The sequence below is a fragment of the Pteropus alecto genome, unplaced genomic scaffold, assembly GCF_000325575.1.
Source record: "Pteropus alecto unplaced genomic scaffold, ASM32557v1 scaffold24, whole genome shotgun sequence".
Taxonomy (NCBI): Eukaryota; Metazoa; Chordata; class Mammalia; order Chiroptera; family Pteropodidae; genus Pteropus; species Pteropus alecto.
The window spans coordinates 10,012,397-10,025,621 of record NW_006439192.1 but is presented as its reverse complement, the minus strand read 5'-3'; the positions used below and the strand labels follow the sequence as shown (position 1 = coordinate 10,025,621).

Sequence of the window (13,225 nt, the reverse complement as noted above, 5' to 3'; positions counted from 1 at the left end):
TACTACTTGGGAAGCCAGTGAAGGTGTATGACCTTAAATAGAAACTATAGTTTTCTAGGGCCATCCAAGAAATTACTGCCAACTGGGTGTCTGAAATCGAATATCTATTCTCTTATAGTCGAGCAGGCCAGAAGCCTGAAATCAAATTGTCAACAGTGTTGTTTTTTTTCTGGAGGCTCTGAGGGAAAAACTGTCCCATGCCTCTCTCAACTTCCTGTGGCTGCTGGCAGTCTTGAGCTTTCTTTGGCTTGTAGACTCATCATTCCAGTCTGCCCCCATCTTCACATTATCTTCTCTTATAAGGACACCAGTCATTGGATTTAGGGCCCACCCTAAATCCAGAATCATTTCATCTCGAGAACCTTAAAAAATTATATCTGCAAAATTCTTGTTTTCAAAAAAGGTTACATTCTGAGGTTCCAGATAAATGTGAATTTTGGGAGGACACTATTCAACCCACTGCAGGAGCTAGAGTGCACTGTGCTGGGCCTCAGAAGAGCATGTCCTAATAGGATAGTCCCCCAAAAATAGTCTCATAAGGCTGACTTTTGAAGGGTTTACCTAACAGATACGGATCAACTACTTGCCGCAGTATGTGAGTGAGAGTTGATTGCTTAAGAATCCTTGGTTTATTTATCTTGTTTCAAAATTGAAGTTTTCCCCCCATTAAAATGTAATTTTTCATCATATATGGGCCTTTTGTGTCATGGCTGCCTTTTTTTCTGGCCAAAGTCTTTATCTGTCAGGCGGGCTCTCGTGGAGGACTCTGACCCTGAGTTTATTTTAGTTAATTGAGTATACTAAAGCTAGAAATGAAGACCACCTGCACTCCAGGGGCCTATCACCACCGCCAGTCATAGGGGATCCTTACTTCAGGGAGGGCAGGATGGCGTGTGGAAGGGAACCTGAATGATGAGACAGGAGACCTGGGTTCCAATCCAAGTTCAGACACTATGAGTTAGCTATGATACCTTGGGGAGATCTTTTCTCATTGTTAAAATGAGACACCCATTCCTGTCTCTTTCCCCAGAGCTTTTAATGAGGCTCCAGAATGGTAATGGATGCACAAGCTCTTGGCTGTGTATAATTTGTATGCAAATATAAGGTGTTATTAAAACAGGATTGAGATGCAGTCTTATTTAAGAAAAGCATTTACATGCTCTCATGTCCATCTCCTTTCTGTACATATTTCTCTCTCAGACAAAATTCAATTAACTTACAGTTTTATCATTTCCTCCTCTGAAGGGCAAGATGGAAGCATATTTTTTTCCTCCATTAATTTTATCAAGTACAGAGCAAATGATTGACTTCTTGATACTTTCTGATACACTGTGCTAGGCACTAGGGTAGGCAAAGAGTAAGCAGTTATAGTCCTGGAGGTAACTGCTGTCACTGGGAGGTGCAGGATGCAGCAGAACATGGAGAACCGCCCACCCCCATAAGTGGAGTCCTTTGAAGAATGAGTAAGAATTAGTTAAACCAGGTTTAGGAGGAGAGAATATCTCTGGCAGAGAGAGCAAGTGTGTACAAAGTGGGAGAGCATTGAAAATGACATCTTAGACTGTGCAGGAGAACCAGGTGAGATCCGGACCTGGAGAGCTAGACAAGGGCCAGATCCTGCGGGCCATGATGTCTGGAGTTCAGACACTATCCAGAGAGCAAAGAAATCATAGAAATGTTTGAAGTGGAAGAATGACATTACCAAATTTTATGTTTTAAAAGTCGTCCTGGCTGCAGCGCGCTGGCCAGGAAGACTGTTAGCAGGCCTTCTTAGTAATCCAGTGGCAGTGAAGATCAAAGTGGACGATGGGATAGATTAACTAGGGCCTCGGTGAAATACTGAATATGAGGGAGAATAGGGTGACTACTAGGTCTCCGGCTTGGGCAACTGAGTGGCATCATTGAGTGAAGTCTGGAAAAAGGACAGGCTACTGGAGGGAGTGTGTTTAGTTTTAAACATGTTGAGCTTGAGATTGCTGTTGAATATTTCAAAATAGAAATGTCCAATAGGCAAAGTAACAGTACTGATATAAAGCTCTTGGACCTTATGTTCTCAACTGTACTCAGATTATGTCCATTAAAGATTCTCCCTGTTCCTCTTTCTCTTGGTTGTTTCCGAAAGTCATTCATCTTTACCTCTGTTTCAAAGTGATCTCAGACCGGAAGCTTTCCTCATCTAAAATGAAAAGGCAGACTCAGAGCTCCTTGGGTTTAAACCCTCAGAGCCTGTACCTCTTTTTTTTCAAAGTGATTGGAGGGTGGAGGTGCGAAAGTTTCTGGTCCTTGTTTGTCAGAATCTAATTTGAGCTTTTCTGGTTGCATATTTTTATACTAAGAAAAAGGCTTATTCAGATGTATATTGTGCACCCTCAACCTTTTCCTCAGAGGCACAAAAGGAGAAAGGACATAGAAATAGTCCAGCTGAGAACCTGCATTTAGGTGGTAGAAGTAGCACAGAAAGGAAAAGATAGTAAGAAAGGCATAGAGGAAATGTAATCGATACGGAGAGGCAGAGAACTAAAAGGGTATGGATTCTGGACTGATGTGACTTTAATTCACATCCTGGTTCTGTCACTTGCTGTGAGTCATTGGGTTATTTAACCTCTCCGTGCCTCTGCTTCCTCATAATATAAAAGGGGCTGATGTTAGCACAGTGTGTTCAATAAATGTTAGCTACTGTATTACTACTATTAGCATTGTTATTATAAGTATGTTTATCATCTTTAATGTTATTAGGACTTAGCAGTCGTTTGGATATGGGAAATTTGGGGAAGTAAGGAGAGGAATTGGTTTATGAGTAACAGTTCCCTCTTGGATAAGTTGAGTTTGATGAGTTTAGGATGTCTATATTGGAATAGAAATCAAAGCTCTAGATTTATGAGTTATCCTAAATAGAATTAATAATTGAAGCAATGGAAGTGGCCAAGGACCATGATAAAGAACAAAGCAGAGCAGAGGTGGGTTGAGCACAAACTTGATTTCTCCTGGTATCTCCAACCCTTAGTACAATTGGTTTCCTGTGCAGAACACAAAAATTACATTTGTGGTAGGTTAGGTTGTGCAAAACATATCCTTTGAGCTTTCCCTATACTACTTGGGAAGCCAGTGAAGGTGTATGACCTTAAATAGAAACTATAGTTTTCTAGGGCCATCCAAGAAATTACTGCCAACTGGGTGTCTGAAATCGAATATCTATTCTCTTATAGTCGAGCAGGCCAGAAGCCTGAAATCAAATTGTCAACAGTGTTGTTTTTTTTCTGGAGGCTCTGAGGGAAAAACTGTCCCATGCCTCTCTCAACTTCCTGTGGCTGCTGGCAGTCTTGAGCTTTCTTTGGCTTGTAGACTCATCATTCCAGTCTGCCCCCATCTTCACATTATCTTCTCTTATAAGGACACCAGTCATTGGATTTAGGGCCCACCCTAAATCCAGAATCATTTCATCTCGAGAACCTTAAAAAATTATATCTGCAAAATTCTTGTTTTCAAAAAAGGTTACATTCTGAGGTTCCAGATAAATGTGAATTTTGGGAGGACACTATTCAACCCACTGCAGGAGCTAGAGTGCACTGTGCTGGGCCTCAGAAGAGCATGTCCTAATAGGATAGTCCCCCAAAAATAGTCTCATAAGGCTGACTTTTGAAGGGTTTACCTAACAGATACGGATCAACTACTTGCCGCAGTATGTGAGTGAGAGTTGATTGCTTAAGAATCCTTGGTTTATTTATCTTGTTTCAAAATTGAAGTTTTCCCCCCATTAAAATGTAATTTTTCATCATATATGGGCCTTTTGTGTCATGGCTGCCTTTTTTTCTGGCCAAAGTCTTTATCTGTCAGGCGGGCTCTCGTGGAGGACTCTGACCCTGAGTTTATTTTAGTTAATTGAGTATACTAAAGCTAGAAATGAAGACCACCTGCACTCCAGGGGCCTATCACCACCGCCAGTCATAGGGGATCCTTACTTCAGGGAGGGCAGGATGGCGTGTGGAAGGGAACCTGAATGATGAGACAGGAGACCTGGGTTCCAATCCAAGTTCAGACACTATGAGTTAGCTATGATACCTTGGGGAGATCTTTTCTCATTGTTAAAATGAGACACCCATTCCTGTCTCTTTCCCCAGAGCTTTTAATGAGGCTCCAGAATGGTAATGGATGCACAAGCTCTTGGCTGTGTATAATTTGTATGCAAATATAAGGTGTTATTAAAACAGGATTGAGATGCAGTCTTATTTAAGAAAAGCATTTACATGCTCTCATGTCCATCTCCTTTCTGTACATATTTCTCTCTCAGACAAAATTCAATTAACTTACAGTTTTATCATTTCCTCCTCTGAAGGGCAAGATGGAAGCATATTTTTTTCCTCCATTAATTTTATCAAGTACAGAGCAAATGATTGACTTCTTGATACTTTCTGATACACTGTGCTAGGCACTAGGGTAGGCAAAGAGTAAGCAGTTATAGTCCTGGAGGTAACTGCTGTCACTGGGAGGTGCAGGATGCAGCAGAACATGGAGAACCGCCCACCCCCATAAGTGGAGTCCTTTGAAGAATGAGTAAGAATTAGTTAAACCAGGTTTAGGAGGAGAGAATATCTCTGGCAGAGAGAGCAAGTGTGTACAAAGTGGGAGAGCATTGAAAATGACATCTTAGACTGTGCAGGAGAACCAGGTGAGATCCGGACCTGGAGAGCTAGACAAGGGCCAGATCCTGCGGGCCATGATGTCTGGAGTTCAGACACTATCCAGAGAGCAAAGAAATCATAGAAATGTTTGAAGTGGAAGAATGACATTACCAAATTTTATGTTTTAAAAGTCGTCCTGGCTGCAGCGCGCTGGCCAGGAAGACTGTTAGCAGGCCTTCTTAGTAATCCAGTGGCAGTGAAGATCAAAGTGGACGATGGGATAGATTAACTAGGGCCTCGGTGAAATACTGAATATGAGGGAGAATAGGGTGACTACTAGGTCTCCGGCTTGGGCAACTGAGTGGCATCATTGAGTGAAGTCTGGAAAAAGGACAGGCTACTGGAGGGAGTGTGTTTAGTTTTAAACATGTTGAGCTTGAGATTGCTGTTGAATATTTCAAAATAGAAATGTCCAATAGGCAAAGTAACAGTACTGATATAAAGCTCTTGGACCTTATGTTCTCAACTGTACTCAGATTATGTCCATTAAAGATTCTCCCTGTTCCTCTTTCTCTTGGTTGTTTCCGAAAGTCATTCATCTTTACCTCTGTTTCAAAGTGATCTCAGACCGGAAGCTTTCCTCATCTAAAATGAAAAGGCAGACTCAGAGCTCCTTGGGTTTAAACCCTCAGAGCCTGTACCTCTTTTTTTTCAAAGTGATTGGAGGGTGGAGGTGCGAAAGTTTCTGGTCCTTGTTTGTCAGAATCTAATTTGAGCTTTTCTGGTTGCATATTTTTATACTAAGAAAAAGGCTTATTCAGATGTATATTGTGCACCCTCAACCTTTTCCTCAGAGGCACAAAAGGAGAAAGGACATAGCCAGATCTGGTGCAATGGGAAAGGGGTAACCCAGCCTCTCAGGAGGGTCGGATTAGGCCCAGACAAAAAGCCCTGGCCTCCAGATCTGCTTTGGCCCCCTGGAGCCTGGCTCATTCCGAGCGGCCAACAGCCTCTTTTGTCAGGGGGGGATCTTACCCCCTCGCTGAACTCTGTTTCATCCCAATGGGCCTACAGCAGCAAACTCTTCTTTTTTTAGTCTTCTCATCCTATGAAATTTGAGCAGTATGTATGGGTAGTGACTCAGGAAGGTGAAACCGACCTGGTCCGGGCCACCCTCCTGCCACTCGCTCCTTCAGTTGGGTTAGGCCGCACGGAGGGCTCGTGCTGTGGAGAACCCGTCTTGAGCTGTTGCAACTTCCTCAGGACCACATTAGCAACCATAAAGAATGTACAAATGCAGAACTCTCATTCAGCTTACTACTCTCTTTCATCAAAGGGGAGTGTGGGTTTTCAGAGAGTTCCCAGCCTCATACTGAAATGTAGATGTTCGTGAGGGCTGCTTTACTGGAGGTGTGCTCCTGACCTGGTGGGGCTGCCCCGTTGTCCTAGGCAGCTCTGTCACAGTAGCTCTGAGCCAAACAGGGACGTTAGGCTAGGACTGCTTCATTAACCCCCCAGGTCTCTAAAAACAAGTCCAGGATTATTGCTTTCATTTGCATTTTCACTCAAATGTTTCACTCATTTATTCATTCAGCAAACTACTATGTAACAGGTACTATACTAAGCAAGCTCGTTGAAAGCAAATGCACGACACTTTGCTCAAGCCCTAATACAGTAAAAGAGAAAGACAGGTAAGATAAATAACTTGGCAGCAGTGGTTCTCAAACTTAAGTATGTGTCAGAATCACTTGGAGGCGGAATTTCTGGTTCAGTGGGTCTGGGGTGAAGCCAGGAATTCGCATTTCTACCAAGTTCCCAGGTAATGCTGACGTCAGCAGGGGTCCCATTCTGAGAACTGACTTACAGGATGGTATACTGTGGGTGCTGCCGTGCAGGTAGGAAGATATGGTTATGGTTTGGGAGCATGGACGAGGAAGGAAATAGATCCACCTATTTCATTTACTTGTTTTCTGTTATTTTACCTGTTTACATTTCCCGGGTCAGATTTTTCTGCACCTTGTTTGTGAGGCCATGAAAGCTCACTGCTGGACTCCATCAGCACTCCGAGGTACTTCGGGCACTGACGTCCATGTCAGTCAGGAGAGCCCGTTTGCTCCATCCCAGTTGTCTCGTTCTTCGTTTCTTCTCTCCGGCTCTGGCTTCTCATTGCTTGCCCTCTCTCTCTCTCAGACAGGTTCCCAAGAGCTGCAGGAATGAGTTCAGACTTCACAGAGATTTTTGAAGAGGCGCTTACTTTTAAACGGATCCCTGTGTGAGAGCAGTTTTCAAACTGTGTTCTCTGGAATCCTGGTGTACCTTGGGGACTATCACAGGGGTTGAGATCCTTCAGCCTTTCTCCCCTCCGCCACCACCAAGTCGACCAAAATAGTTACACTTTTATTAGACAGTTTCTGGGGGAAATTAGTTTGAAAAAAGGGTTCCACTGCTCTTATTTTTAACTTTGAAAATTACTGCTCTGTAACATTTGCTCTCGTTTGAGCCTCCTTTTGCTCCATTTTTTAGTGTGTACGACAGATACTGCAAAGGATTGAGACACATTCAGGTCTAGTTCCTGCGGATATTTTCTAAGTTCCTTTAACAGAAAACAGTGGCATATCTTTAGAATTTTCCATTGGGTACTATTCAATACAAGCATGATTACATGCTAAGTGTCAGTCGCAGAGCTGGCTCAGGGATGCAGACTTGTGTAAGACCCAGATCCTTGTAAATCTGTAATTAGAAATCATCTCCTCCCCCAGTGGTCTGTCACCAGCACAGAACATCTCCATTGACACATTTTGAACTCATCCTCTTCCTAACCAACCCACTGCATGCTGCATGTCTGTTGACATTTACAGTAACTTCTTGTGATTCCTTCATGAGAGGAGAAGGGAGAGATGACGAGATGTCTCAAGAGATTTAGCAAGTTAAGTTCACCCTCATCTCTCTCAGGCCTCTGCTTTCCTACCTGACTGAACTGTTACTCAGCAGCTTTCGGTTTGTTGGAAGCAAATCCCCGATTCTGCCGAGCTAGGTTTTGTACACATGTTAATTAGTGAATTGTCTCTGAGCATCAATATGGACCCAATGGAAAGTAATATTTTAGGATGAAAATATGGAAATGTCTGGAAATCATAACTATATCAGTCAGCTGAAACTCTGGCTCTGCCTTATCTCCATTATTTATCTCTTTAGGATCCGATATCTTAAAAGACGTTTCATTTTTAAAACTTTCTAAAGGAAGCACCCATCTATCAGGTAAACCTCCCCCCGCCCCCCTTAGCCAGTTCCAGTTAGGCATGAGGGCTGCCAGCGAAGCACCTCTCCTCTGATGGCGTTTAGTCTGCTGTCACGGTGGGGCTGGACAAGCGTGAGCTAAGAAATTGTGTGCTGGGTCTTGAGACTCTCTGGACTTTTAAAGACTCAGAATAATTAAAAAAAAAAAAAAAAGATTCAGAATGTCTTAAAATAGCATGGTAGCTGAAACAACAACAACAATAACAGCACGTCATTCTTGAGAATGGTTGCTTAAAACTCGAGGCATTGGTTCTGGCAGCAGTCAGTTTCCACGAGCTGGGCTCCCACAGGAGTTGCTCTAATGGAAATCACATGGTCTCATCACGACAGGAAACGGAGGTCTGCTAAGCATTCTCTCAAGCCCCCTGTAAGGAATTTCCTTATAGAAACTACAGACCCCTAGAACTAGTGGTATAGACCTGATCATTTTCAAGAGGCTTGTTGTGCTACTGTTCTCCTCCCCAAATAATAACTATCAGTTCACTCTTTTGGCCTAGGCTCTTCAGCCTAGAACTGTAAGTGGTCCGTCTTCTCATTTCCACGTCCTGAGGACTTCATTCCTACTGCCTTGTTGAGAGAAAGCATCAGGGAGAGGATGACGGGGAGGCCATCCAGTCATCCAACCACAGTATATCACGCCACGTCGCTGGGATCTCCGAACTGCCCTCATATCATCTTCTTAGAGGCTCTTGCTATGCTGGCTGGCTGTGGGAAGCCTTCACTCACCCCTTCTCCACAGATCCACAGGCATCCCCAGGCTCAGCTGCTTTCTGGTAGCTCCGTAGAGCAGTCACCACATCACACTCAGCAGAGCAGTTTTCTGCTTCTAGCCCCCTTCCCATACTGAAAACCCTGCCCAGAGCCAGAGCTTGGTGGGATGGGAAGGAGGCGGGAGACCTGGAATGAGTGGGCTAGGGTGGCTTCTTCGATAGTGGGAAGGAGTGAGGTGACTCTCTTCCTGGATCACATGCACTGTGGACTTCTGGAAAGTCCTGAATGGCAGTGTCACTAATGGCTTTATCAAGTCACCTTTTCTTGACTTCCTCAGCAGTCCTGGGTAGCATCCTTGACCTATTTGATTTCAGATTTTGACAGGTGATAAAAGCGCATAGTGTGAGATTGCTATTTCACAGGGTCCAGATTCATAACTATTGACTGATGTTATTTTTGCCTTTGCCAAGATGCTCCCTCATGTGTTTGCTGTTACTCTAATGGATTGCTTCCTGATACATTCCGAGGCCCGGACACTTGCCCTTCAATCTGGCAAACTGCAGCTTGACCTGAATGGAATCAGGGCTGTAAGAGGAACATTTAGACCAGGCAGTTGGCGACTTGACTCACTTTTCCCTAGAAGAAAAATATAGTCTATAAATAGCCACTGTGAACGTTCTTATTTACACCTTTGTGGAGCTTAACTTTAATCGGGATACTCAAAGCTTAACATCTTAAATGCCCTGTAGGCACAACGTCTGGCCCTGTGCTTTTGAGGGCTAAATGTAAAATGCTTGGCAATCGTGATTTATTTATCTATTAATTATACTGATAAACAGAAAAGTCCTACAGTTCTTCCGGTCTGTTGGGGTCCTGCCAATGAGCGATTGTTCTCCCAAAGACTCTGCAGTGGGTTTTCATGAACTATCTCCTACCAGTTCTTCTTCTTCCTCTTCCCCTTAGAGGCCCATATTTGCTGTTGTATGCAGGAAATCCCCACTGTTCTTGGTTTCCCCCAGCTACAGCTGGAAAGACATCAGAGTGCCCAAGGCAGCCTGGGCCTGAGATCTCAGCAGGTCAGACAGGCAGCAGATGCTCACTGCTTTTTTCCGTTTTGTGCTTCCCATTCCCTTGCTTAGAGTTTGGGGGACCAAAGCCAACAGGTTATTAAAAGAATGAGAGTAATTTGACTTCTGACATTGATTGGGGCTCGGGGTTATGGGTGTTTTGTTTCTGATTTGAAACCAGCTGTTTGGTAACCACTAACTCTTCCCTTATTCTTTTCTTGCAGATGAGCTCACAGTGCCTGCACTTTACCCCAGTAGCCCTGAAGTGTGGGCCCCGTACCCTCTGTACCCAGCGGAGTTAGCGCCTGCTCTACCTCCTCCTGCTTTCACCTATCCCGCTTCACTGCATGCCCAGGTAATTTATACCCATCGGCCACGACTTCACTCACTCCACCACCAGTCCTTTCAAACCTGGTTCCCCAGAGCACACCATACAACTAACACCTATCCAGCTAACAGGTCCACCTTCAAGAGATTACTGATCCCCTCTAAATCAAGCTGACACTCCTCCAGGACTTATGACGACCATCTGACAGCAATGATATCACCCACTGCCTGATGTTTGCCCCAAACGACACCTCTCTCTTCCTTAATGATCTCACCCTCATATCACACACCAGAGCCTGGGCCCAGGTTACCTCCCCAGCTCCCAGCCAGCCTGAGGGCAGCACTAGAGCGTAGATGTGTGTGTGCCTTGTTATGTGGAAGGGCTACAGAGGGAAGTGTGCACTTGTCACAGGAGTTGTTTGTGTATGTTTCTGCGTATTGAGAGATTTTTGGGGCCGTGTTCTGTGAGATCTAGTCACCAAAGGGGAAGGTTGGGAGCTTCCGGGAGGAAGACTGTGCTATCTTACATATGTTACAGAAAAGATTAGGGTTCCTTTTCCATTTTCAGGAAACCCTGACAAAAAGGAGGTACAATATAACGTCTAAAATGTAATTATAGGTCAGAGTAGAGGCCTTGTTCTGACCAGCTTTTTTTTTTTTTAAGAATAGCCTGAGTTTTATAAACAAACTCCTTTGTTTCTTCACAAAGATGGCTGTCTGCTTACCAACCTTTTCTCTTAACTTAGCTTTTATTGCAAGTTGTAGTAATCAGTGTTAGGATTCAGAGTGATGATTAATAGCAAATCAGTTGGGTATAGATTTCATTTGTCTTACTGAATGTATAACTCCTCTACATTAAAGCAGGAAAGCCTGGTTTTAAAAAAATTGTCGGCCTACTCAGGTGAGGATTTTGTTTGTTTTGCTTAGTGTTTCTTTACAAGACCATATGAAACAAACAGCTTCCCAGAAAACTCTTCTTTCTGACTTAAAACGCTTTCACATTGTACTAACTTATTGTGTCATGTAAGACACCTACAAGCAGTCCCCAGTGACGGTTCTCACAGGCCACAGGCCAGGAGTGGTGTTGGCCAAACACCCTTCCGTTCCCTTTCAGCTGAGTTATCCATGCTTCATACATGCACTGATGACCTGGTTTCCCGGACACCGTGCAGGCAAACTACAGAGACAGCCTCGGTGCCTGGGCTCCAGACCAGAAGCGATTGCTCTCTGTGTTCGGAGGAGTTGGCAGAAAGTGGCATAAGTAGTGAAGAAAAATGTAGATGGTGGTGGTGGAATACTTGGTACAGAAAATCAAGTAACAGGATTATTCTCAGCTTGATTACCCATTTCTAGATTAGCTATGTCTTGCTTTTTTTTGCCTCTGCTTTTTCTACCTTTTGTCTATGTCAGTGCTTGATCACCCTCATAATGGCCAGAGGAGGAAGAAGGGATAATATGTGAGCCTTTGCATGTCTTCTGCTGAGTCAGCAGCCTGCTTTTAGTGGGCCTCGGGGATAACTTTGTAGATGACGTGGAGTAACTCAAAGAGCCTCCTCCGATTGTGCCCTACTCACCCCATCCCTACCGTCTGTGGCTGTGTCTCCTCTCCTCTTCTTCCTCTTGCTAGATCGCCTAGATACTAATCAATTGACAATTGAGGCAAATGCCAAATTCACATAGTCTTTTGAATATCCATGGCTTTGGTTAATTAGCAAGAAAGCTTCTCACCATTACTTTGGAAAAGTAAGAATTGACAATGGCAAGAAAGGACTGGGGATGGTGGCTTTTGGCCAAGACATCTGGGTAATTTGCCCTTGGTCCATTCACAGAACAGATGAAATCAAAAGTAATATCTGGGGATATGGTGGGAAAAGTAGCTAAAGAGTCTTAAGAGATTAGAAAGCCCATGCCATCGTGAGAATGGATGGTGAGAGACAGTGCCAAGATTAGGTGGACTCAACCATTTGACTTAATGGGATATATTTCCCAGGGTGACACCCTCCCCTGTGAGTTCTTCCTTGATCTGGACACTTTCTCAAGCTGGAATCCACTTGGCTCTGCCGCATCTGTCCTAGAGTTGGTGGAATTCTCACCTGGTCTAAGTGAGGTCCTTGTGCTCAACCCCACTTTCTTGTTTCGAGTCATTCCCAGTGCAAGCGTGGGTTCTGTATCCTAAAGACTCATGAATACATATGGCTATTTAAATTTCTTTGTCCACTATGAGACTCAGAATGAACCGGCAGAGGCTTGACAGATCACCTGGTCTGACCCATTTTACAGATGAGGAAACAGACCGGAGAAGATGGAGAGAGTTACCCAAAGTCGCAAGTGGCTCTGCCATGATTAGAGCCAGGTCACCTGACTCCCAGGCCTTGCTCTTTCCACACCTCAGTGCTGGCTCACCAAAGACTTATTCTTTGATGGAATTTTGAAAAGGCCTCACTCCAGTGACTCCTGGGATCTTTCTTCTCTAAGTAGATGAGAAGCCTGTAAGAAGAGACTTGGAGGCAAAGACGAGGGAATCAGAACTTAACCTTCACCAAAAGGTCCTAAGAGAATTGTTATTAACTGGAGGTAGAACGGTGGGGAAGACCAAAACGGAGCATCCCCTTAGTCCATAATTCCGTTTTTGTTCTGGAAATCTTGCTATGTGTCTTGGAGAAGTTTTTAAGTTATTTTGCTTTCCAGCAATGTTGTGCTCTGTTTTGAGACATGGATTTTTTTTTTCTTCTAGTGTTTCTCTCCTGAGGCAAAGCCCAACACACCTGTCTTTTGTCCACTTCTCCAGCAAATTAGATTTGTCTCTGGGAATATGTTTGTAACGTATCAACCTTCTGCAGACCAGCAAAGGGAGCTCCCAGGTTGAATTTGCTTGTTAGCTTCTTTGATCCCCCTTTTGCAAAAACTATTTCTTGGTAACATTTGAGAGAATTCAATAAAAATTTTAATCAGAGCAAAAATGATCTCAAGTAGACTGCAGCGTTTTGTTTTCATGATGATGTGATTTCGGAGCTAAGATGTTATCTCTGGCTGAGCTTTTTGGGAGAGTTGGGCCCGATGACACTAAGTATACAATCTGTGGGAGGACTCGCAGCATCTGGGGGAGACTCAGCCCACAGCCATGGCCTCAGCACTGCTGTCTGTATCTTCTTGGGCTCCTAAACTATCAAGAGCTGCGTATCGGAAGATTCTCATTCTGGCTCC

The 13,225-nt window shown here is 44.0% G+C and overlaps 1 protein-coding gene across 6 annotated transcripts in view; it reads left to right on the top strand.

Annotated features, from left to right (window-relative positions):
• RBPMS (RNA binding protein, mRNA processing factor) overlaps window positions 1–13,225 on the top strand; it is a 169,239-nt gene that overhangs the window by 129,740 nt on the left and 26,274 nt on the right. For 2 of the 6 annotated variants that reach the window (XM_025049875.1, XM_015592837.2), the window contains 2 exons: window positions 9,919–10,049; window positions 12,756–12,984. The exons of 1 other annotated variant lie outside the window; for it this stretch is intronic. In XM_025049875.1, the coding sequence (XP_024905643.1) occupies window positions 9,919–10,049; window positions 12,756–12,887 (263 nt within the window). In that variant the 3' untranslated portion in view covers window positions 12,888–12,984. 3 more of the 6 variants (XR_003047587.1, XR_003047588.1, XM_025049876.1) reach the window with 2 other exon arrangements.